This window comes from Gadus morhua, chromosome 14 (genome assembly GCF_902167405.1).
Source record: "Gadus morhua chromosome 14, gadMor3.0, whole genome shotgun sequence".
NCBI lineage: Eukaryota > Metazoa > Chordata > Actinopteri > Gadiformes > Gadidae > Gadus > Gadus morhua.
Genome location: NC_044061.1, coordinates 9196110 through 9219882, shown reverse-complemented (window position 1 = coordinate 9219882; position 23773 = coordinate 9196110). Strand labels below are relative to the sequence as shown.

Below are 23773 nucleotides of genomic sequence, written 5' to 3'. Positions count from 1 at the left end.
AGGTGGCAGTCCTTGTCGAATTGAATATCAAAACATGCATTAAAGAATAGCCAACAAAGACCATGGACAGGTTGAAAGGACGGCGATAGAGCTGTGATTTGAAAAATTGGCTTTGTGGAAAGTCCTTTATTGCTCTTTCAGATGTTGGGGTGTTGGATCATCTTTCATCTTGTTGAATTTCATCCACAATGGAGCCTTGGGCGAGTTAAATATGACATTATTGACATACACCGTCACATTTTTTAAGTCTTAATTTCTTGCTATTCTTCTCGAGAATGTAATGGTTTGCAGTGTTAAACGGTCCCCTATCTGGGTTAGATAAGCGGTTTTGTTTACACACACAATGAAACGGCCGTCAAAGCGTGCTGACCTCAGCTGGTGGTCAGCACGCGCGCGAGTGTGTGCGTGTGCGTGTGTGTAGAGGGGGGGGGGGGGGGGGGGGGGTGTGGAATACACACACGTGTTTTTCTCCCCGAACAAAGGCCTCTGCACTAAAACAAGGTTGGGTGCAATATAGTGAGCCAGACAAAACGGACCCATATGCAAAATTACATAAGGCGACGAATATATTATTCCCATTGCACTCGGATTTGGCACAGTTCCCAATCAGAATATTATAATGCACGCACACGCACGCACGCACACAAAACACACACACACACACACACACACACACACACACACACACACACACACACACACACACACACACACACGAACACACACGCACACACACGCACGCACGCACGCACAGTCAGAGGGTCGAAAGGCGACCTGCAGGTGTGGCGGTAGGACAACGCGGAAGTGAATTGTGAACAGTCATCAACAACACGGGGAGCCGATTGAATCAGGGAGACGGGAACAATGTCCGGCCACAGCAGCGATGTGCGATACTGTCAAAAATTCTCCTACGTTCTCCTTAAATTCACCCTGTTCGCGTATGCCGTCGGTTGGTGGGTAAGTGGCTGTGTCCTCTCAGTGATGCTAATCCAATGTTCTGCGAATACATCGTGATCTGTCATTAGACACTGGCCGGGCAGGGTGTGTGCACGACGTGATCCAACATCAGAGGCAACCACATTCAAATACTACCGGTGTTTTACCGGACACGTACGGCCAGTGAGAATAGGGCTAAGGAAGAACTTTGTCAAAGCAGGCTGTAATGCAAAATGCTCACAAGTGACCAAGCGCTATCTGAATCGACAGGTGTTAATGTTGCTAGTATCACGGCTGGAAGGTTGGGCGTAAGCTACGTGGTTATAGCCACTCTGCACTGTGCTGTCTGCATTGTACCCAATTGGATGTGTTACATACTCGTCAGCAATCCTAATTTGGGTGTCATCTACATAACATATTGCATATATCAGCATTGATCCATGTGATCAGATGTATATTCTTAACGAATAGCAGTAGTTCTTTGCATAAGTTTAGTACGTGTGAGGTGTAACAAATGATATGCTTTGACATCAAACCAGATGGCCAAACCCAGTGTGGTTGGTGTGGATTCACCCTCTACAGAATTGTAATAGGTTGTTGGGCTAGGCCTAGACTGTTCTGGTCAACAATCCAGCTATAGTGTTATGGAATAGTACTTATTTTTGGAAAACTGTTTTTATGGAATATCCAAACATTTATATTGCCAACCTCCCTCAATGAAACAATTGTTTTCCTCATACCGTTTATGTCTTATGTTACAAACTCAAGTTACTCAGCCACCCTGACATATTAATGATAATTGATATTATATTGTATGATTATATAGAGCTAACAGGTATAGGTAACCATTGAGCTATAGATAACCAAAGCACTTAATATTATAAGTTGTAATTTGTTTTGGGACAACATTAAACTGGAGGACAAAAACTTTTCAGTGAGGTTGATGATCATAAGAAAAGCAAATCCTTGAAATACAGCTTCTGGAATACTCATTCATCTTTACCTGGTTGCATTATTTAATTTAAGGCATTTGTCATAGTGTGAGAAAGCTGTTTGCATTCTGGCCTGTGTGTTTACAGGATGAGGTTATCGAGGGTTTTGGATGCAGGTTTTTTTTTCAAAAGCCCGGCAGCTATTACATCGTCATCTTCATCAACATCATCGCTGACAAATAGCAGAATCTAAATCCAGACCGCCACTTGCAGTGCTATTCCTGCAGCTCATAGGAGAAATCCATCATTACGCTTCAAAGAAATGGTAAGAAAGAGAGGGAGATACTGAAGAAGGACCACAGCAGAGCACAGAGCGCAAGATATTTTAGTAAGCGTAATATCATTGGATGAATACAGCCTTGGTATGACCGAAGAGTTTACAGTACAGGGCTTCTCTACCAGCCTCAACACCAGTAAACAATAAGGATCTCTTGCCAAGTAGCCCAGCTTTTCCATCTAATTCAACATACCCATTCCCCCATTATCTCTCAAATAACCTTTCTGCTGGGTCTCTCTTATTGCGCTTGAACAAACGATGAAAATTGCTTCATGAAAAATGTTTGGTGCTGTTCCCTTAGGTCTACTTGTGCAGCGTAGGAGGATGCTTTTCATTTTCAGTGTCCACCTGCATTTAGATCCCTTCTTACGGCAATAGGCGCACTTAAGGGCAATCGTCTCCACTGCTACCCGCACAGGTTACCCAATGAATCAGTGGTTTGGGCTGGCCGACCCTCAGCCTTGTGGGAAGTGAATGACTTTGTCCGGAGTGTGGACCAAGACCAAGGAAATGGTAGATACCGGATCTTTGGAGCACCTATTAGTGCAGTGCAGTAAACAAAGAGACCGTAATGGCTATTCCTATATTTGCTGTATAAACATCATGTATGGTCACAAGGTCAAAGGTTAAGGGTCCTTTTCATTTAAGATACAGGACAGTCCTTTTGTACCTTTTTTACTTAGACAAGACAGCAGTACAAATATTTACACACAGAAAACAAAACTGTTTCACACGATAGCAAACATGCCTTAAATAAAAGGAAGAGAATCTACATGAAAGCCACAAAAGGGAAACAAGTAGAGGATTAAAAGCATGCTGGTCACACCATGGACATCCCCAAAACACAGACCATCTCAAGGCAAGGTTGTATAAAACTGTAACATTTTTCCTTCCCGACCGTTTATAAAAGCCCTTTTAAAGTTGTTCGAAGAAGGGAGAGCTTCTGATGTAGTGACAGTTTGCCACTCATTATGTGTTCGAGCGGCAAAAACTAAACACATTACACTATCCTTTCTCATGACCCACGCTTGTCTGCAGTGTATTCTGAGACAGGATGTCCCTTTGTCGAACCTAAGCTGTCGAGATCACAACAGCCCACCAATACTTCCCTTCTGCTCCCTTGCGGAGATGGCGGAGAGATAGGTCTGGATCATTTTAAAAAGACATTAAATATATATACGAGTATGTGTTGCATGATTTCATTTATTATAGATACACTTATTCTGTGGTTTTCTCAGAGATCTATTTCAGGGATAGAACGTTGTGAATACATTGTAATGGAAACACAATGGTTATTGCTTCTTGTAGCTGGTTAGTGTGTGCGTCTTTTGGCTGCATGATGTCATGTACATCATTTATTAATGATAACGAGAAGTGGACTTTGTATTATTGCTATGGTCTTATAGCTGGGAAAAGGCAGTTCTCATATTGTCTGGCTTTGGGCGGGTTAAACAAGTGTCAGGCTGGATGCAATTGCTTTCATTTCAGTGGAGTTTGCAGTGTCAACACTGAGATATAATCATGATCCTTTTGATTCTTTTTTTCACTTGTTTGAAGAGGTTTTCTGCTACTCTACTGGATCTTGCTCATCTATTTAATTTTGAAATGAGACAATTTTCTCTGTAAGATTTATAGCTATTCAAATATGTACTGTCCTGAAGGGCTACTACTTGTAACAACCTAAGCCAACATGTGTCGTTCTGAAAGTGTTTTGTGTAAAAAAACAACAACAGAAGAGGGTTGTTATTTGTAAATGATTTCAATACTCTTAATTTACTCCAACCATTAAGTCAGTGTTTACCCTAAATCATCCATTCTGCCCTTTGGAAAAGTTTAACGTTGTCAATTATGAATACGATTTCCATAAGTGCCAGATCCCCTTTTGATTGTGTTAACGGGCAGATGTTTATTAATAGGCTGTCCTGTCATGGTTTTCATATAATAAGGCAAATCTATTACTGATGATCTAGGACGGAACCCCTTTGTCTCTTTTTTAAGGCTTTGCAGATGGCTTCATATTTCACTAATGAAGATTTTAGTTTTTTTTTTGAAGTGGCAACCCTGAATAATATCATATTTACATCACATGCTCATCGTTGGCGAAATGATTCACAGTTTCAGACATACAAGCAACTTCAAATAAATGTGAACACAACAAACCCATACATGAAATGACAAACACAAATGGTGTAATTTACATTATGTAAATGTTCAACATTTGAAAACGCAATGAATACCCTTTGATTAACAATAACATTCAAGTTATGAAGCGTAAGAATGTTTCTAAGTCTGTTTGGGGGGAAATGTATTGCTACTGAAACGGTCATTACAGGTTTTGATTCATGGGGAAATCTCGACTTTACAGTATTACAACCCATTGAGGCAAACGCTAATTAGCCTCCGCCTGGAGACTATTGAAATCTGGGACCGAGAGGAAGCGCGCGAGAAAAATAAGGGAAATGTATGACTTCTAAAGTAGAGTGCAGAGAAATGCAACAACATGTTTAGTTCTGCATGCCTTTGTATAGAGACTGACTTACAGATGCGCAAAACTGAGAATGTATTTCCATGAAGGAAAATATCAGAAACTACTATTCGGCCATTTTATTGGCTTTATCCTAACTGTTTCCATTTGTTGAATGTAATCAATTGAACAGTCAGAAGTCTTTGTACAGTCATAGAGTAAATCATGCAACGCATTTGCTATTTGACCATAAAAAAAACTTAACCGTGTGTAAGTGGAACTAAAAAAGCTTTTCAATTGACTCATTCTACTGAATAACTAGTTTATTAATTTCTTATTGTGCATAAAGAGAAGTTCCTGTTTTATCATGTGGTGCTCATATGATTTTCCCCCTGCCTATATGCCATGTGGTTAACCACTGCTTTATTTTTGGCAGAATCACAACATGTCTACAAGCAGAACAACACGACATGTCCGTGGTTAGACCATGAGTGACACCATGGTCCAGCAACACTGTTTTCACCCATGCTCTATCGGTTATATTTTCTTCCAGCAAGATGTTAAAAATCTATTGCAGAACTAGCGCTGTCGTGAGTTAGATCTTTGTTTACATCCAACATCATTATGTTTTGTGTCTCCCAGGGTGCGTCTAATGGCTTAGATTATGCAATCATAAACTAGTCTTGTGAGCTTGGCTGGCTAAACGCATGACATTCAACTTTCAATGCATGAATGGAATCGTCTTCCGTCTGTATAATCGGAGAGACTTTCCATGTGTTCATGAATGCGGGGGATGTATGCCTATAACTCAACTACCTTCTATGATGGCTATGGCAACTCATGCACGTCAACCTCCTCCCATGATGGCAGAACCTGCTCTGTTCTGTTTTAAAGGATTTAAAGTGCCATATTTCTCCTCTTAACTTCCATTGTTTGGGCATGGCTGGCAGGCCGCCAGGAGCTAGCTAGCATTGCTGACAGTAACCCGGGACATGTAAGGAAAAGACGTGCTTGTTTATTCGGATATAAACAGAGGGACACTCAACAAGACACTGCAGCCTGCCTACCATGGCACCATCGTGTGTGTGTGTGTGTGTGTGTGTGTGTGTGTGTGTGTGTGTGTGTGTGTGTGTGTGTGTGTGTGTGTGTGTGTGTGTGTGTGTGTGTGTGTGTGTGTGTGTGTGTGTGTGTGTGTGTGTGTGTTCTATGAACTCCTCTATTAATGATTTTCCATCAGCCAGTATGTTTCAGATGATGTGACAATCTCAGTTCAGTGAGATTGAAGTGTTTACAAAATGGCTGTCGAACTCAATAGTTTCATTCATCACGTTCCGCAAATTTCCAACACTGAAGTTCAATCGAAAGGTTCATTAAGTAGAATCAACACATTAATAGTTATAATATAATCAATGCCATAAGAAACATTCTAACAGGCTCCTCATTCCTTCTTTCTCAACGCTGGTAATGCTGCGTTACCAGGGATAAGATCGACCAGCTCCAGCGCACTCCGGTCTCGTGTTGTGATTTTGAATGCATATTTTCACAGCCATAAACCAAGATTGTTGTTCCATTTTCCAACCTAAAGCACCAGCCGATAAGAGCAGGTCATCTGTGTGAGGGGAAATCACTTTCAAAACGTTGATCCCAGTGCCCTCTTTAATTGATTCAGATGCATATTCCGTTCCCTAAATTACAGATCCGGGACAGCGCGACTACTTGTCATTTATCATCCCCGTTTTTCTCACTAACGTATGCATTTTGCTACTTATGGCTCAGAGTGAGTAATGTGCCCTTTCATCAGAGGCATCGAGCTTGTCCTGTGGGTGTCATTTGCGGTGACCATCTCCCTGTGACTCATACGTTAATGGCATGTTTCACTTTTAATTCACCAGAGTAGCAGGTACTATGCCGAAGCATTGGCCATTTAGTTATGTTGCCTTTTGTTTATGTGCATGTATTATTACTTGTGTCAGGGAATGTTCTAGTTGGTCACTTGTTTTTGCAGAATTTAGAAAATTCTTTGAACATTGGACTGAATTACAGAAACCGATTTACCTAAACAGTACTTTTCTATGTTTATACTGTATAGTATAAATATGCTCCATGTTGAGAGAAGGATTTTCAGGTGAAGGTTTACCCGCATTTGGTGTCAAAGTTTTTGTATGAGGTGCACTTGAGGTCTCCAAGGAGAACCCAACACAACTTGTAGATTAGTTTGCAGAAGATGACCTTAAAGATGACCCTCCTAAATGCATGCTTTTGAATGCATATCCTCTTTTCGGCTTCCCAGTCCCTGTAGATTAAGCGCGTGTCCTCCGCCTTTTGAACCTGATTTGGAGGGGCGTTTACAGGGGAGCCGGAAGCCGAGCCTTTGGTTCTCTTTAATTATAGATTATAGTTCCTTTCTGCTGTATTCCATTGATTTTCTTTTGATTTTCTTTTGTTGTTTTCTATTTCTCTGAAACTCATTGTAATGGTGGTAGTATGATTTGTTACTATTCTCTGCCTCACTTGGAAGTCACTTCGATATGGATGAGCCTCTCCCAGGCTGATAACTGTTTATTGTGTTGCAGCTGATTGGCGGCACAATTATGGCCGTCGGAATCTACGCCGAGGTGGAAAGGCAGCGCTACAAGACCCTGGATGGACTGTTTCTGGCCCCGGCCATCATCCTGATCGTCTTGGGACTGCTCATGTTCGTAGTGTCCTTCATCGGGGTCCTGGGTTCCCTGAGAGACAACATCGTAATGCTCAAAGTGGTGAGCTCCCCTTCTGCTCTGTGGTAGTCCCAGTTGCTTTCTAAGCAGAAAGGTGTGGGGCATGCTGTTATAATTCAGCCAGTAAGATGATTCCGTTGATCATAAATAACATGTCATGAAACAAACCGTTTGTTAACCGTTTTTGTATTCTGTTTTAAAACATCAGGTTATTTTTGGTCTTGCCCCAAAAAAACATTTCGATAAAGAGTTTGGAGACGTTTTTATTCTAGAGAAAGTCACAGGATTTTGGTTAGAAGACTTCAGGAGCCAGATATCTTCTGCACTTCTGCGATCAGAAACTTGTTGCTCACACTGACTTATAAGTACTTTTTTATGCCTGTGCCAATTTAATACGACTGTTTCACATGCACATACACATGCACTGACCATCTGGGTGCTGACATTCAGATTAAGCTTTGTTGTTGCGTGTATCAATTCTGCCTGCTTTGGGATTGGATTTCAACAAATGATGAAGGAAGACTCTGCAACAAACGTAGCGTATCCTAGGTTAAGAGAACCCCTGCTAGTTTAGGTTCTCTACTTCTGTTTAGCTTGCCAATGAAAGGTCGGTCTGCTGTCCCACTGCCATGAATACCGTTTCTGTAAACATCTGGAGAGAGAGAGAGAGAGAGAGAGAGAGAGAGAGAGAGAGAGAGAGAGAGAGAGAGAGAGAGAGAGAGAGAGAGAGAGAGAGAGAGAATGATTCAGCTTTTCTAAATTATTTCTATGTATATGCATCATTGTAATGGTGGTAGTATGATTTGTTACTATTCTCTGCCTCACTTGGAAGTCACTTCGATATGGATGGAAAAAACCGACTCCAAAAATCGATCTCCCAGGCTGATAACTGTTTATTGTGTTGCAGCTGATTGGCGGCACAATTATGGCCGTCGGAATCTACGCCGAGGTGGAAAGGCAAACAAACGTAGCGTATCCTAGGTTAAGAGAACCCCTGCTAGTTTAGGTTCTCTACTTCTGTTTAGCTTGCCAGTGAAAGGTCGGTCTGCTGTCCCACTGCCATGAATACCGTTTCTGTAAACATCTGAGCAGAGAGAGAGAGAGAGAGAGAGAGAGAGAGAGAGAGAGAGAGAGAGAGAGAGAGAGAGAGAGAGAGAGAGAGAGAGAGAGAGAGAGAGAGAGAGAGAGAGAGAGAGAGAGAGAGAGAGAGAGAGAGAGAGAGAGAGACCCACCCAGAATGATTCAGCTTTTCTAAATTATTTCTATGTATATGCATAAATATTGTATAATATTTACATTTTAAGATTGTGCAAAATCGCCTAAGGATGACATTGTTTTTGTCTGAAACTATATGTGCCATCAGTACTACCTGTTTCTGTTTTACTTTAATACTAATCACAACTCCATTCCATATGTTCCGTAGTTCATGTTCACGCTGACCGTGTGTTTGATTCTGGAGCTCCTGGGAGGAGTCATTGCCCTGGTGTTCCAAAACAAGGTAGGCTACTTTATATCTGATAGACCAGGCCTGTCCATGCTTCAACCATGAAGCCTGTTTTATACCTGAACCCTGAGGCCTGTGTTTACCTCCATGAGGCTGTGTATACCTCCATGAGGCCTGTGTATTTCTCGCATGAGGCCTGTTGTATACCTCAACCATGAGGCGTGTTGTATAACTCAGCCATGAGGCCTGTTGTATACCTCAACCATGAGGCCTGTTGTATACCTCAACCATGAGTTCTATGTGTACCTCAACCATGAGGCCTGTTTATACCTCAACCATGAGGCCTGTGTATACCTTAACCACAGGGCCGGTTTTATATCTCAATCTAGAGGATTGTATTACCGTAGCTAAAAGGCCAATTTCCACCAGATCCGTCTCGGAAGCGTCACGGCAGTTAAACGTTTGCCGAAGTCAATAGAAACCTTTCTAATCAATTTATGGATGGATTTATGGATTTTAATTGGATCCCCATTAGCTGATGCAGAAGACATCAGCTACTTTTCCTGGGGTCCACACATAACATATAACAAGACAAGAAATCAACAAAAAAGACAACAGATAAAAAACCATCAGCACGCAAAACAAACAACGTAAAAAAAGTAAATAGTAAATAGAAGTAACATTTAGTAATACATACTAGGATTCAGTGCAAATAGCCATGAGGTGTCGCTCCACTTGTTTTTTGAAGCTAGCTTTGTTCTGGATTTCTGGAATATGATCTGGAAGGGAGTTCCATTCAACCATAGCTCTACATAATACTGTGCATTGTTTTGAGTTTGTTTGGATGGAATTGTGTAGTTACCGGTGGCATGTCTGGTTGGGTACGTGTGCACATTAGAGCTGTCTAAACAAACAGTCAGGGTTATTTAAAGTATTAATGTTTTTTATGAAAGAAAGAAGGGATGATTTCAACATCATATCAACTTTCAGCCAGTAGAGTTGGTCCTGCATTTTATTTATGTTGGCTCTCGGTGTGCATTCTAGGGCAAGCCCAGCTGCTCTTTTTTTTACCTGTTGAAGCTTCCCTAGATTATTTTTTGTAGTACCTGACCAGACCACCGAGCAATAATCTAGGTGCAGGGCTGTACGCTTACTTTTTAAAATGGTAGCACTGGTGCTAGCAAGCAAAAAAAATCAGTAGCACAAAAATAATTTTGGTAGCACACAAACTATAGTCAAGAAAATAAAAATTATTCAGATATAACTATATGAACAGAATAGGACGTGTATATACAAAAGTAACACAATATGAACAAATTTAACAACAGTAAAGTGACAGTGAACATATTAAATAGTAAAGTGACTATGAGAGCCTCTTTTAAAACATCAGCAGCCAGAAGTGGTGAACACATTCAACAAAATTAAGTAATTATTACAAATTTAACAAACACTTATTTATTAACCTCTGATGTCCTTTCCCCTGCCTTGAGGCAATATTTACAAAACATAGACTTCTTGGATTGGTCGTAGACCAGCCAATTGAACGTTTTTAACCACTGGGGGTTAAACCTGTAAGTTTTCCCGTTGGCCGAGACGGAGTCATGGGTGGAGTCGGCTTCGTCCGAAGGTGCCGGTTCCGTGCTTGTGGTCGCCGAGTCAATCTCTTCCATACTTGGATTTTTTTTCCAAGTTTCCATCTTTATTTGATGAAGAAGAACTTCCGAATACAGAGAAATACCTTTTCATTTTTCTGTTTCGCTTAAAAAGTGATTTCCCGCGACCGTTACAAAGCCTCTTCCTCAACGTGTGAATGTTCGGGAAATGTAGTTTTTTAGTAGTTCAGCGGAACTGGCGAGCCTATAATTCAAAATACATTTCCCTACATGCATCGCTCCCATCATGCTCCCACACAATCGTGCTTAGCAGTGCCATTGAAAGTCGTTTGAAAAAATACGTCTTTTTTTTTCGGCACGGGTCCTTCTCACCCTTTCGCACCGGTGCGAGTGGACTTGTATTTATCTTCGCACGTTATATATTTTAATAGCAAATGCGATCAAAACTGTCGCACTGTACAGCCCTGAGGTGTGACAGTACCAGGGTCTGTAGGACCTGTTGGATGAGGTGTTAAAAAAGAAGAGCATCTTTTGACTACAGATATGTTCCTCCCCATCTTTTGCACCAGTAAATCTATGTGTCTTGACCATGATTATTTACAGTCTAAGGTTACCCCCAGAAGCTCTGTTAACTGTACATGCTCAACATCAACATTGTTCAGTACCAGATTCAGCTGGGGTTTAGAGCTTAATGATTATTTTGTTCTTAATGCAATGCTCTTGGTTTTATAAATGTTCAGGACAAGTTTGTTATCAGAGATCCATTTGGATACCATCTGCAACTCTTTGTTGAGGGCTGAGGTGATTTCCTTAACTGTTTGTGCAGACATATAGAGTGTTGAATCATCTGCATACATAGACATACATGCTAATTTACAAACAAGTGGGAGGTCATTTGTAAAATCGAGAAGAGCAGTGGTCCTAGTGAAGAGCCCTCTGGAATCCCACACTGTATATGTCTTGCATTTGAGAGGCTTCCGTTAAAGAAAACCAGAGATGGGCAGATGGAATAAAGCCATAACACTTAAGTTTCTTCAATAGTAAGCTATGATCAATGAAGGCTATTCCACTTCTACGGTTGCGGCACGGCACGGAACCACCCGCAAACCGGCACTTCGTTTACGATACTGCTATTTTTGAAGGTTGCCGGTTGCAGCCGTATCTCAGAACACTTCTACAGCCAATCAGTTCGCATTTGCTCATGAATATTCATGAGCTCACATTGTCGCCTATGCCATTCACTAACGGGGTAATATTATACAGTCCATCTATGTTATCGCTATCAATAGCTAATCAGTGGCAGAGAAGAAATTAAAGTCCCCGTCGATTCCTCATCTATTCTCTAATCGAAGTCTAGTGTCGCGAGCGGACCGCGACGTTGCTTAATCTTGAAATCTCTAAGGCATGAATCATACCATACTCAATTGGTTATAATATTGATGCATATATGTTATGTAGGGGTTGAATATAACTTGTGAATAGTATTGTATGAATCATTCTAATCATAATAATTTTTACAATTCATATAATATAATTATGCACGTCTTGAGCCATCAGCTGGAACGTGTCTGGACCGCTTCTTGTGTTGATTGCAGTACGGAACACAGCCGCTTCGCTGCCATACTGCTTCCGAGACAGATCTGGTGGAAATTGGCCTTAAGGCCTGTTCACACCTCAACCATATTGACTGTAATACCGCAAATACAAGTGCTGTCTATACACCTCAACCACGAGGCCTGTTCTACTTCTCTCAATGTGAGAACAGACTTTGCTTGTGGTGCTAGAATACAGCCACACCTTAACCCCCAATAAGGTAACGTTTGTTTGGTTTTGGTTTCATTATCCATCATATCACATCTTTGAGAGCTGACCTTCAGACTCTCACTGTGCCCCACCACCATTAATAATTCCTGGAACTGAACGCATGCCCTTGTCAACTCGTACGCTTTACTATACTCCTCCACACCGAAGTCCTTAATGGCAAAAAAAAAAAAAAGGGCAAACAAAGTTTATCTTGGTTACACAGTTCACAGACTTCTAATAATGCAGACTTTACCGCCAAACTTATACCATTAAGTCCATGTTTGCCTCTCTGTGCCTCCATCTGTTCCCCTTCCAATGGCACAATTTCGAATTAACAAGATTAAGGGGAAACCTGAATACATTTGCTCTAATGCGTTAGTTTGTTTGGCAGCCTCTCCTACTCAGGATGGCATAGCAAACCTATTTGGGACGTCTCCTCGCAGTTCAAACATATACCTGGAGGTAACTGTCCCCGGCTTTGGGTTTGGCGACCGGCCTCGTCCAGGTGCGTGTCGGCTATTCATCTCAGTTGAACTGCATTCACCTGATTCGATCATAACATCACAGCTGTGCTTGCAGGCAGAAATGGAGACTTTGAGTAACTCGAGCCCAGTAATAACATGTAGGCTGTGTTATCAGATGTTAGACTGTGTATATATTTTTCTTCATTTCATTTGTTTTTCAAACTAACACTACCACCCTTTTCGTCTTGCCTCCCATCTTCAATATGAAGTATTAGAGATATGTCATCTTTTTCCTTCAAAATGTGCAACAGAAGAGGCTGCAGACACGTTCAGATTCGGCTGCATGTTCCTGCTGCGCCATCTGCATGTCGCCTGACTCCAGGCAGATCTGTACTCACGACTCGCGACATCCACATTAACCAAACCACGGACGGCCGAAAGCGTTAGTTGCAGTTTAATCTGAGCGATTGAGGAAGGAGACGGATGATTAATTTGGTGGTGTATAAAAAAATATGAAGACTCACTCTTAAAAAAAAACACCAAATATAGAACCTATTAACAAGGTCACCCAAGAAGATCATATTGACATAACAGGGAGGGAAATAACGCATAAATCATATGGGACAATCTGGAAGGATGTTGGAGCGCAATGGGTCTTTGTATTTACTGTGGGGCAGAGCCAGGGAACAGCACAATATATGCAGAAAGCCGGGTTAATTTACATCTGAATCGTATCACTGGGTGATGGAACATCACGACCCGCTAACGCTCTGTCTCTTCTATTGCAATAGTCTTTTTCTCTCTCTTTCTTTTTGTCTCTGTGTCTGTCTGTCGGTGTCTGTCTTTCGTTCTCTCTCTCTGTCTGTCCGATGCTAATACTTTTCTTTTTTAATTGTTTATCTTCTTCTTGACTTGCTATTGTCTCCCTTTTCTCTCGCCATTATTTATTTCTTGGTATGAACCTTTTTATTTTTGCTGTATTCTCTACAATTGTTAATTAAGGCTAAATCGGCAGAATCCTAAATTCATACATCATTGGACTTCCAATAGAATGCACAATCAAGTCCAACACATGTTTTATTCTATTCAGGTTTTAAGGAATTCAAAATAATAAATACCTTGTGGCCACCACAAAGATTGTCAAAATGCACCTAGATTCCTCTATGGAAAGGGGATGAAGCACAATGCCGTCATTGTCATTGTGCTGGTTTCATTGCAAATACTCCCAGTGAAACATCTGTGTGGCCCCTGCAGACAGTCACTGTTGATGTCCCAAAGCACCGCATCTCAACTTTACTTCAAATGAGTAAAGGGTACCTCCTTGCCAATCGATGCAGAACTTGCCACTAGATGAAGGACCTCACTTCTGAAGCTTAAGCCACAGGTTACCTTGACGGAACAGGCTGGACTAATCACTAATTAAAACGATGAAAGACTGCTTTTTAATTTGCCCTGCAGTGCTGTGGAGAAGCCTTGACCACTGAGGAGCACAGGCTTTTATATCCCCTGGCTATCATTAGGCTTGACCTCCCTGACCTTTCCGTGTTTTCTGTCTTTCAGACGGTGAACTTGTTGAACAGAAACATCCGCAAAGGCATGGTCAACTACTATGACGACCTGGACTTTAAGAACATCATGGACTTTGTTCAGAAAAAAGTAAGTCCTGCTCCCTTTCCTCCATATGACAGGGTCCTTAACGCTGATCATTACACACTACTTACTGGGAATCTTTGCCCAAAGCAGAGCGGTTCCTCCATTTAAAAAAACTAATCGGCCGCTTACTCAACCGACCTTTTGAGTAAACACTTTGGTTTAACGAGGTGCTTGATTCATGGTTTGTCTTTTCTCATACGTGGTAACGCAATTAAAGAGCTTCTACCTAGAGCGTGTGCGTGTGTGCGTGTGTGTGTGTGTGTGTGTGTGTGTGTGTGTGTGTGTGTGTGTGTGTGTGTGTGTGTGTGTGTGTGTGTGTGTGTGTGTGTGTGTGTGTGTGTGTGTGTGTGTGTGTGTGTGTGAGACTCCTTACCTTTTCGTAAGAGATATTGTTTCTAGGCCAGATAAGATTTCTTAATACAAAAAAAGCACAAAAGTTACCATTTAGATAATAACTTCACATCTGCGATGTTAAGGTGGGTGACCCAAACACAAAGGTCAACATTTAGATGACACTGAGGAAAAGCAGGGTGGAAATATAATACAAGGAATAGAAAACAAAGCCTTTGATGACTTAAAGGAAACAACATATGGATTTTTCCATCGCAGTGTGTGTGGAATGATATGTGTACCGTATTATCAATTACAGGTGCCCAGTCTCATTAAATGCGTCTGTGCCATCAGCAAACGGCCAGAAGATGCTTACTAACCAGGTTTCATACTTAAATAAAATCATTAAATAAATATAGGGGCAAGAAATGCATAGTTCTTAAATTCCCCCAGGTGACTACTCCAAGGTGTTGATTGACTGAAGCCAGGATGACCTTTAGACCAGCACCTATCTCGCTTTGTTCCAATGGGGATGTGACATTTATTCCACTGTGAAGTCACCAGCACGTTAATCTTCTGTGTTTTCGGAATTAGAATAGACCCTTCTGTCCGGCGCACGCACGGGAAATCGGTAGTTCATCAAAAGGCTGAATCACAATTTTGACCGCTCAAAGTGCAAATTGACAACTCGCAGATGCGCACACTCGCTCACACACTCGCTCTGAAAAGCACCCTCATTAACACCCCTCAGAAGTAGCCCTTTAAAAGCAATCTTGCGCTTGGCGTGGCTACCTTAGCTGATATGAAACATTATTTCAGTGTTATGGATACTAGGGCTGGGTATCGTGGCCAATTTCCTAAATCGATTCGCCTTCATTCGCAATTCATAAGGTTCTGAATCGATTTAATTTCGATTCAATCTGCTCTTAAATAATGAAAATGGCTCAACTGCGTTACAAAATACAAATGTACTTTATTTTTTCTCTTCATCTTAAACTTGAACTGTAAACAAAACTGTCTCAAGTCTCAAAAGTGCAATTTTCCAATTAGAAAGGAATTGCAAGTGAAAGTGTACTTGAACTACACCATTCCATCACTGCAAATTGCATTGAGGCATTTTTTATTGAAGTGCAAAAATAAAAATACTGGTAACAAAACTCAAAAAAAAAAAAAAAAAAGATCTCATGCCCTATGAATCGATATGCAAAATATAAATGAAATCGATCCAAAATCGATTAAATCGATTTTTTTACCCAGCCCTAATGGATACGCATAAGATATGCATTGAAAGAAAACTGCCAGCACTGTAATTAAAGCTGCATTGTTAAGTAATTCTTATGTAGGTCTGTATAGGTTGGGAACTGGGAACATGGGTGATTACTATCTATGCCTATGCCATTTTAATTTAATCATTTTTATTAAAAGTTAATCCTTAAAGCATACTGAAAGAAATCTGTTTCAGTCCTAATTTCCTGTATTCTAGTGAAATATTAAGGGTGTAATTGACCCAAATAAGAAGAATACAGAAAAGCTGTTGAAAAAACACTAGTGTCTTACTAAATATAATCAGTTTGCCACAAAAATGTACATGCAGTAGCTCCATTGTCTTCCAGCGTCGCTACTGAGGTGTGTGTAGACAGCACCAGCACCATCACATCTCATCTAGAACCAATAAACAGAACTGCAATAATCTGCAAACCAAAATAATATGTTAATTCGTTTTCAGGAAGGTCAGTGATGGGGTAATTGGCGGCATAAAAATGTGAACAGAAGTGTTCAGTCAGCCCACCTGTCTGAAACAGACACCACTGAGGATGATTCAATGCCGCTGCAAAGCCCCAATCAATGGCTGTACTCTAGCGGTTATTCATCCATCATTGGTTTCAGTGACATGGTCACCCTGATGTATCTGTAGACCAGTTCACGCTGAAGTAATTTAAAATGAATCAAACCAAAATAACACACAGTATTAAATAGGATTTCTCCTTTTTATGCTTTGCACTCTGAATGTATGAGTGAATGTTTCCGTTTCTATACGAATTACTTTTATGTATCATTGGATGAGCTGTGATCCGGCTTGCAAAAAAAAAAGTAGAGAAACAAAATATACAATTAAGTATACAAAAATAAGCATATCACTTCAATGTAAATAATGTAAAGCAATAGATTTTACTTGATTATAATAATGCTAAGAATAAAAAAAAAAAATGCTTTATATTTCTAATAATAGTTTAACCATGTCGAAGTTACAGCCAATAATGCTCCACCAATCAATCGTTACAGAAGTGGAAGCTAGCCTAGCTGACAGGGTAGAACACCAGCTGCCGCCGGCTGCGTTGTGGAGGTCTCTCGTCCATCTTCTAGAATAATAAAAGGCTTTTAGCTGAGGAGGGACGCTTAGCTTTCAAACAGCGAAGAGCAAAACCAGGAGAGAACAACCTAGCTTACAACTAACGGTCGATTGTGTAGGTGTTAATCAAAAGAAAGGATAATGATGATGATGATACTAATACTAATAATTTATTTCCTCCTACTGGTGGATATTTACAGAAGGAGGTAATGGCGGTAGTTTTTTTAGACATCCATACGTACGTTGAGAGCTGCTGTGTCATTACCTGGCTGTCTCTTTGGCAGTAATAACCATAATTACTTCCACCGACCACATAACAGGTGGGTCCCCAGAATATACTGGTCCACACATTCAACCATTTCAACATTCATAAGCACAGAACAGCTGTTGTTCTCGACAGGAGTATAGGACTTGAAATATAAGGCTTTTAAAAAGTATAATGGAATGTCTAAAACAACAGCGTTTCAACAGCCTTGGCTGACCACAGTCCATGGGGAGGCCACTGATAATAGTGTATTTGACAGCCTATAGGTGGCCAACGGGGGTTGAATGCAGATAGTCTAGCCACCATTCTAAGTCAAAAGGAAAATATGACGTGATGTGAAGTTTATATTAATTTTGTCTTTGGTCAGCTAGAACCTCCGTGATAAGTTCATATCCATATTATCTATTTTGAGAGTCACTGTTTGACACTTGAATTTCAATAAAAAGCCAATACAGTTTGAATATGAACGAGTGTTGGCCATAGATTACTGAGAGATGGACATTTCCCAATCTCAATGTGCATAATATGGCTATTTTGCGCTGCTGGTTGCGATAAAGCTAATTTAATGGCATGGCCATAACAGGAAATCTGTTATGGCTCCATATTGGTTGTGTGAAAACCAATTTTGCTACATCCAGTTCAAGATGCCACAGACCAATGTTTATTTAATTCTCAATTAATTTGACTTGCCTCCCTGATTTGGTTGTTTAATCATTAATTTCCGTACGTATTAGTAATTCATCAACGCCTACACACTGAATAATTACAATCAGCTAAACAATTAAACCTGTCCTGTGTTCTGCATTGTAGTTTAAACCTGTCCTGTGTTTTGCATTGTGGTTTAAATCAACTCTGTTTTGCATTGTAGTTTACATGCTGTGGAGGGAAGGAGTATAAGGACTGGGAAGTCAACATGTACCACAACTGCTCCTCTCGGAGCCCACTGGCGTGTGGAGTTCCCTATACCTGTTGCCTCATCACTAAGGTAGGTGTTGTCCTGTAGAGCTCCCTATACCTGTTGCATCACCATTGAGCCATTTTGTTTGTGTGTGCTTAATTCAGGTAATGGAAAGGTGATGATTTGTATCCTCATAAAATTCCACCTTTTAACCTGAGTAGGTTGTCGGACACAACTTTCAGACTCTCTACAAAACAAAAAAAATGACAAACAAAAATGGCCACACATCATCCGTAATGTTCGTCAAACGCGGACTTGCAGCACCATACCAACCCAACACACGCATCCTCCCAAAATGTAATTCAAATTCCAACACTTAGTATCGGTTATGTTTTGGTTTAGCTCCCATTGCGGCTCTTATCGTTGACCTGATTTAACATAAACTATTTATTCTGGCGGAGGGGATGCTTTTCCATTTTTATGTCGTTTCCAATGTCTAGACATGAACTTTCCTCGACTCTGTCAAGTCACTTAAATGTGACGCTATGTCATTTCAATGTGAAGCTATTACATGTGCTGCTATACTATGGGTTGGGGCTTCACATCTGCCTCGATATCTCTGGCTGGCAGATTGGCAACAGCCTGTCCTCTGTGGATGTCCAGGTCACGCAAAGCAGCTGTCCTCCACCGTGTGTGTGTGTGTGTGTGTGTGTGTGTGTGTGTGTGTGTGTGTGTGTGTGTGTGTGTGTCTGTGTGTGTGTGTGTGTGTGTGTGTGGGCCTGTTTACCTCCCCAATTTCCTTTGTCAATCTCCTATTGATAATGATGCACAAGGGTCACCAGAGCATAGGGCATAGAAATGTCGCATCCATTTCTCTTCTGCAGTGCCATGTGCTTAACAGCTTCTCCACTCCAGTCCCCGCCTCTCCAATGCCCTTTTCCACTCGCCTCTCACTCCTCTGAACCTTGTGATTACATTCGCTGGGATCCTGCTGTGAAACACGCGCTATCTGGCGTCACGTCTCATAGCCCTGACGCCAAGTCCTGCTTTTTTTTTTTACCACGCCGTGATGCCTGAAAGGCTCCAGCAGGTCATTAGTTTTGCCCCCCCACATCTGTACTTCTCCCTGTGGCCCCTCCCTGCCTCTTCTTCGCTCTCACCTACCCCTCGGACTCTGCACAATTCTGGACAAGCACATTTTGCCCACATGCTCCCCAATCCGTTTGAATCCTTTCCATAGGTAACAATTTCCAGCATTCACACATTTCAAGTCATCCAAGTACATTCCGGTTCCTGCCACATTGATTTCGAATCGACGTCTGTTGCCTCGGTGTAACAATGCGGGGAACAACAACGTTGTATTGACTTTGTGAAAGGCGAGGAGATTGGCACTGTCTCTTGTTTGAATATGGGGCACGGTCCAAAGTCATGTGACTCGGATGCCCTCAGGAAGATGAGGGACAGGCGGGGTTGGCAGCCCACACTAAGTGAGACTCGCGCGGCCAGTCGTGTGACAGGTTCATGGCTAATGGCACACTCTTGGCGCAATTGTTGGCAATTACATTTTCGATATTCTTTTTGTTTTAACCACCCACACAGCCAGCTAGCCCCCCCCCCCACCCCCTGCAGTATCTCGGGCTGGCACTGTTGCCTGTTGATGGTGCTGGTGCTGTAAAATGTCTGATTTCTCCAAGGTGTGTGTGTGTGTGTGTGTGTGTGTGTGTGTGTGTGTGTGTGTGTGTGTGTGTGTGTGTGTGTGTGTGTGTGTGTGTGTGTGTGTGTGTGTGTGTGTGTGTGTGTGTGTGTGTGTGTGTGCGCGCGCGCGCGACGGTTGTGGCATCTCTCCCTGTGTGAGCCTCAGACGTTTCATAGGACAGATCAGTTTCCCCTCCATCTCCGCGCACGTCACCAGCACATTGACTCACGCCTGTGTCCGTATGAAGTGGGAGTCATTCTCACACTTTTTTCAGAGCTGATAAACTGTATGCTAATCTTTGCCTTTTTTCTCTCCCTCCCTCTCTCCCCAACACAGCCTAATGAGGTGCCCAACACTATGTGCGGGTACAAGCTGGTGAATCAAGAGGTAAATTGTCTGCTGAAGATGGAAACATGTATCGCATGGTCATCCGTGCTAAGTGATACACGTAGGGGTTCTCTTTCATGAAGTTACCATGATAACATACAACATAATGCACTTATATTCATGTTTGTGTGTGTGTGTGACGCAACCATTTGCATAACCATACCGTAGGAGAAGCAGAGAAACGGGGCAGTGAGGATGGAATATATTGGCATGCAAATTGTGTTCCGCTGTTTTATCAGTTGGCACGGTGACAGTCCATCACACGTTAACATGCAAATTGTATTCCGCCCTGTTATGCTATTAGCGAAACCAAAACTAATAACAGCTAATGGACAAGAGTGGACACCTCTTGATAGTTCTGGAGCCTGATCATATTACAGCAAGGGAAGGGTTGGGTTCTGACCTCTTGCTCACCTAAAGGACCTGCCTGGGGCATGCAGTTGCTAATTAGCAGAGTTGCGTGTGTGTGTGTGTGTGTGTGTGTGTGTGTGTGTGTGTGTGTGTGTGTGTGTGTGTGTGTGTGTGTGTGTGTGTGTGTGTGTGTGTGTGTGTGTGTGTGTGTGTGTGTGTGTGTGTGTGTGTGTGTGTGAGAGAGAGAGAGCCGGCAGTGACTAGAGTGGTGAAAGAGTAAGTCAAACTAATTACCAACTAACGGTTCAATCGTTTGGTTTTGAGGACCGAAGGCAGTGCCGGCCAATGATCTGGGGCTTGTAATCTGATGTCATTAAGTCAACACTGCCTATTAGCCCTGCCCTAGTGCCTTTTCTCCCAAATGAACCTCATCACTTTTCAGTAATATAGATTGTTTTATTATATCTTCTACAATTGGCTTAAGGCGCTGTGCGTGTGTTGCCGACTTTTGCAGGTAGTTACGCAAATTGCATAATCATGTTCCGATAGAATTACTCCCTTATTGCTTTTCGAGCTGTTGTCATATTGATATTAATGATGATCCAGGAGTCGTTGCTTGAACAAGTTACATCCATGGGAGCGTTGGTCTGTAAAGGAATCGAAAAGCCGCCGTTGTGACGAATGTGGACAAACGACATGTTGTCTCTTGCAGCGCCTGGACCTGATCGATAAAATCCACATCAGAGGTTGCACGGACGCAGTCTTCCTCTGGCTCTCTGACAACTATAAGATCATGGCTGGGTTGCTGCTGGGAATACTTCTACCTCAGGTACACTGTGTGTGTGTGTGTGTGTGTGTGTGTGTGTGTGTGTGTGTGTGTGTGTGTGTGTGTGTGTGTGTGTGTGTGTGTGTGTGTGTGTGTGTGTGTGTGTGTGTGTGTGTGTGTGTGTGTGTGTGTGAATCTACTATGAAACATCTTGTGTGTTAAGGTTCAACAAGCTTCTCTGTGAGTCTTATGAGAGGGGGAGAGAATGGGCTCCTGTCCGTCTGTCCACAGTAAGGTGCTCCGCTGAATTGATTTTCCCTTGTGTCTCTCTTCGGTCACTCTCTCTGTGTGTCTCTCTCTCTGTCTGTCTCTGTCACTCTCTCTCTCTTTCTCTGTCTCTCTTTGTCTGTCTGTCTCTCTGTGTCTGTGTCTCTTTCTCTGTCTCTCTGCCTTACGCTCTGTTTTTCTCTGTCTCCATCCCTCTCTTTCTCGCTCACTCTGTCTGTCTGTCTCGGTCTCTCTGTCTCTCCCCCTACCTCCCTCTCTCTCTCCCCGTACCTCCCTCTCTCTCTCTCTCTCCCCCTCCGTCCCTCCCTCCCCAGTTCTTCGGCCTGATCATCAGCTGGCTGTACATCACCCGGGTGGAGGACGCCATCGTTCAGTACACGAGCATTCCGTACTCGTCCAGCCAAGTGGACGGCCCTACGGGCAGGAGCATGATGGACCAGAGTGGCGGGTTCCAGCGGATCCCCATGAAGCACAACCGCGTGGCCAATTGGTACAAGTGCATGCCTGACTACGACTGAGACCCCCGCAAACCCCTTAACCCGTGCCGCCGAGAAACCCTCGCCGTGCTCCATCTACCGAGCGACCCACCCCCCCCCCCCCCCCCCCCTGCGTCACCACCCTGCATTGTTTTGTTTTTTTCCGTTTTTATGGCGCAGGTAATCAGTGCCTTGGGGATGGGGGGGATTTTAGCGTCCGCCATTGGATAGCCGTTTTTTAAAACCAATTTACTGTTGTGCTATTGGTTCTGAAGTATAGATGGATGTGGGGGGAACAAAATGACACAACTCCTTAGATTAAACACTAAAATGTAAAGATAGTTATACTGATTTTGACCTACTCTTCTCGGCCTAATCAGTTTTTCTTACCTGGCCAATGCTAAGGTAAGCTACGCTAAGGTAGCCTGAACTACCCACCCCAGGCAGGCAGAGTGTTATCAAGACAATCAAACTCGCCATTCATCAGGGTTAATATGCAACCACTAATGCAACTCGAAGAGTTCCCTGTTAACCACTTCTAAACCCTAATATGTTATGTCTGCAGAGGGTTATCTATGAAACCATCGTAGCCATATTGGATCCAGTAGCAGTGAACCGCTCTTTTTCTTCTCAGGTTTGAATACAAATATACCAAAGCCCAAAGTTAAGATATGTATTGGAGGGTTGAAATCTGCAGATGAACCCCAAGTGTTTATATTCATGTCAGTAGATCTCTGTAGCACAGATACATTTTTTATGCTTTTAGTTGAATGAGCTTTTTTGAGGTTTGGTGAATGGGGAAATGTTAATTTTATATCTTATTTGTCGTAACTTGAATACTGTAATGACTCCAACTATCAGTAGCAGTCACAATAATCACATGTTTTGCATGTTTTTATCTTTAAAGGTGACAAGGTTGATGCGTTGCATTGTACTCAGGTTGCATTGTACCTCACAGAAAAGGGCTGTGTTGCTGTATTAAAGGAATACGCAAGGTAACTTATGACTTGTGTATCCCGTTTTATTTAAAAATGTTAATAAGCCTCTCTGAATCTGAAAACCTTACAATTACACTGACTGTCACACTGTGTGATGAGGTCAAATCAACCTGTTGTTCGCCTCGCTGGAAAAGCACTGAATCAATCCTCGACGGGAGAATGTTTGTAACGCTTCATGGAAAATATCTATCATTTTTATGTAATCCAGAGTATCAGTTGTACCTTTTTGTTTAAGTAGTTAGCAGAGAACCAACTGTTCCTTCACTTATCCCAGTTTCATTCAGGATTGGAAGTGAATTTCACAGCTGTGAATCATTTTAATAATTATTTTCTCAGACCAATTGTTTAGGTTTGTGAGGCCTCGTCTAAATACAACAAGTGCCCGAGGTTAACAAACCACTTCAGCTGTGTATCCGAAGGTTTTCCACCTCTTGTATTGTTCTTCTATCCGCTGCTTGAGGATGATAAATAATTCTTAACATGCCTTACTTCTCAATGACCACTATAACTGATAGTGTGCTTCACAGTGCCACACTTGGACATTAAACCATTTCAAAGGTTTTTACCATTAGGAATGAAAATAAAATGTGTATTTGATTTTGAAA

At 42.1% G+C, this 23773-nt stretch overlaps 1 protein-coding gene across 3 annotated transcripts; it reads left to right on the top strand.

The window, feature by feature from the left end:
- The first annotated feature begins 744 nt into the window (after nt 1-744).
- On the top strand, nt 745-23773 carry tspan15 (tetraspanin 15). Of its 3 annotated transcripts, none has more exons than XM_030377497.1 (8): nt 745-957; nt 7243-7428; nt 8810-8884; nt 14271-14366; nt 18177-18293; nt 20239-20289; nt 21353-21469; nt 22009-23773. In XM_030377497.1, the coding sequence occupies exons 1-8, from the start codon at nt 865-867 to the stop codon at nt 22210-22212; spliced, it is 939 nt and encodes a 312-aa protein (XP_030233357.1). In that variant the 5' UTR covers nt 745-864; the 3' UTR covers nt 22213-23773. The 3 variants fall into 3 exon arrangements, with proteins under 3 accessions (XP_030233357.1, XP_030233358.1, XP_030233359.1); XM_030377498.1 differs by lacking the exon at nt 745-957 and adding an exon at nt 3004-3069; XM_030377499.1 differs by lacking the exon at nt 745-957 and adding an exon at nt 5212-5259.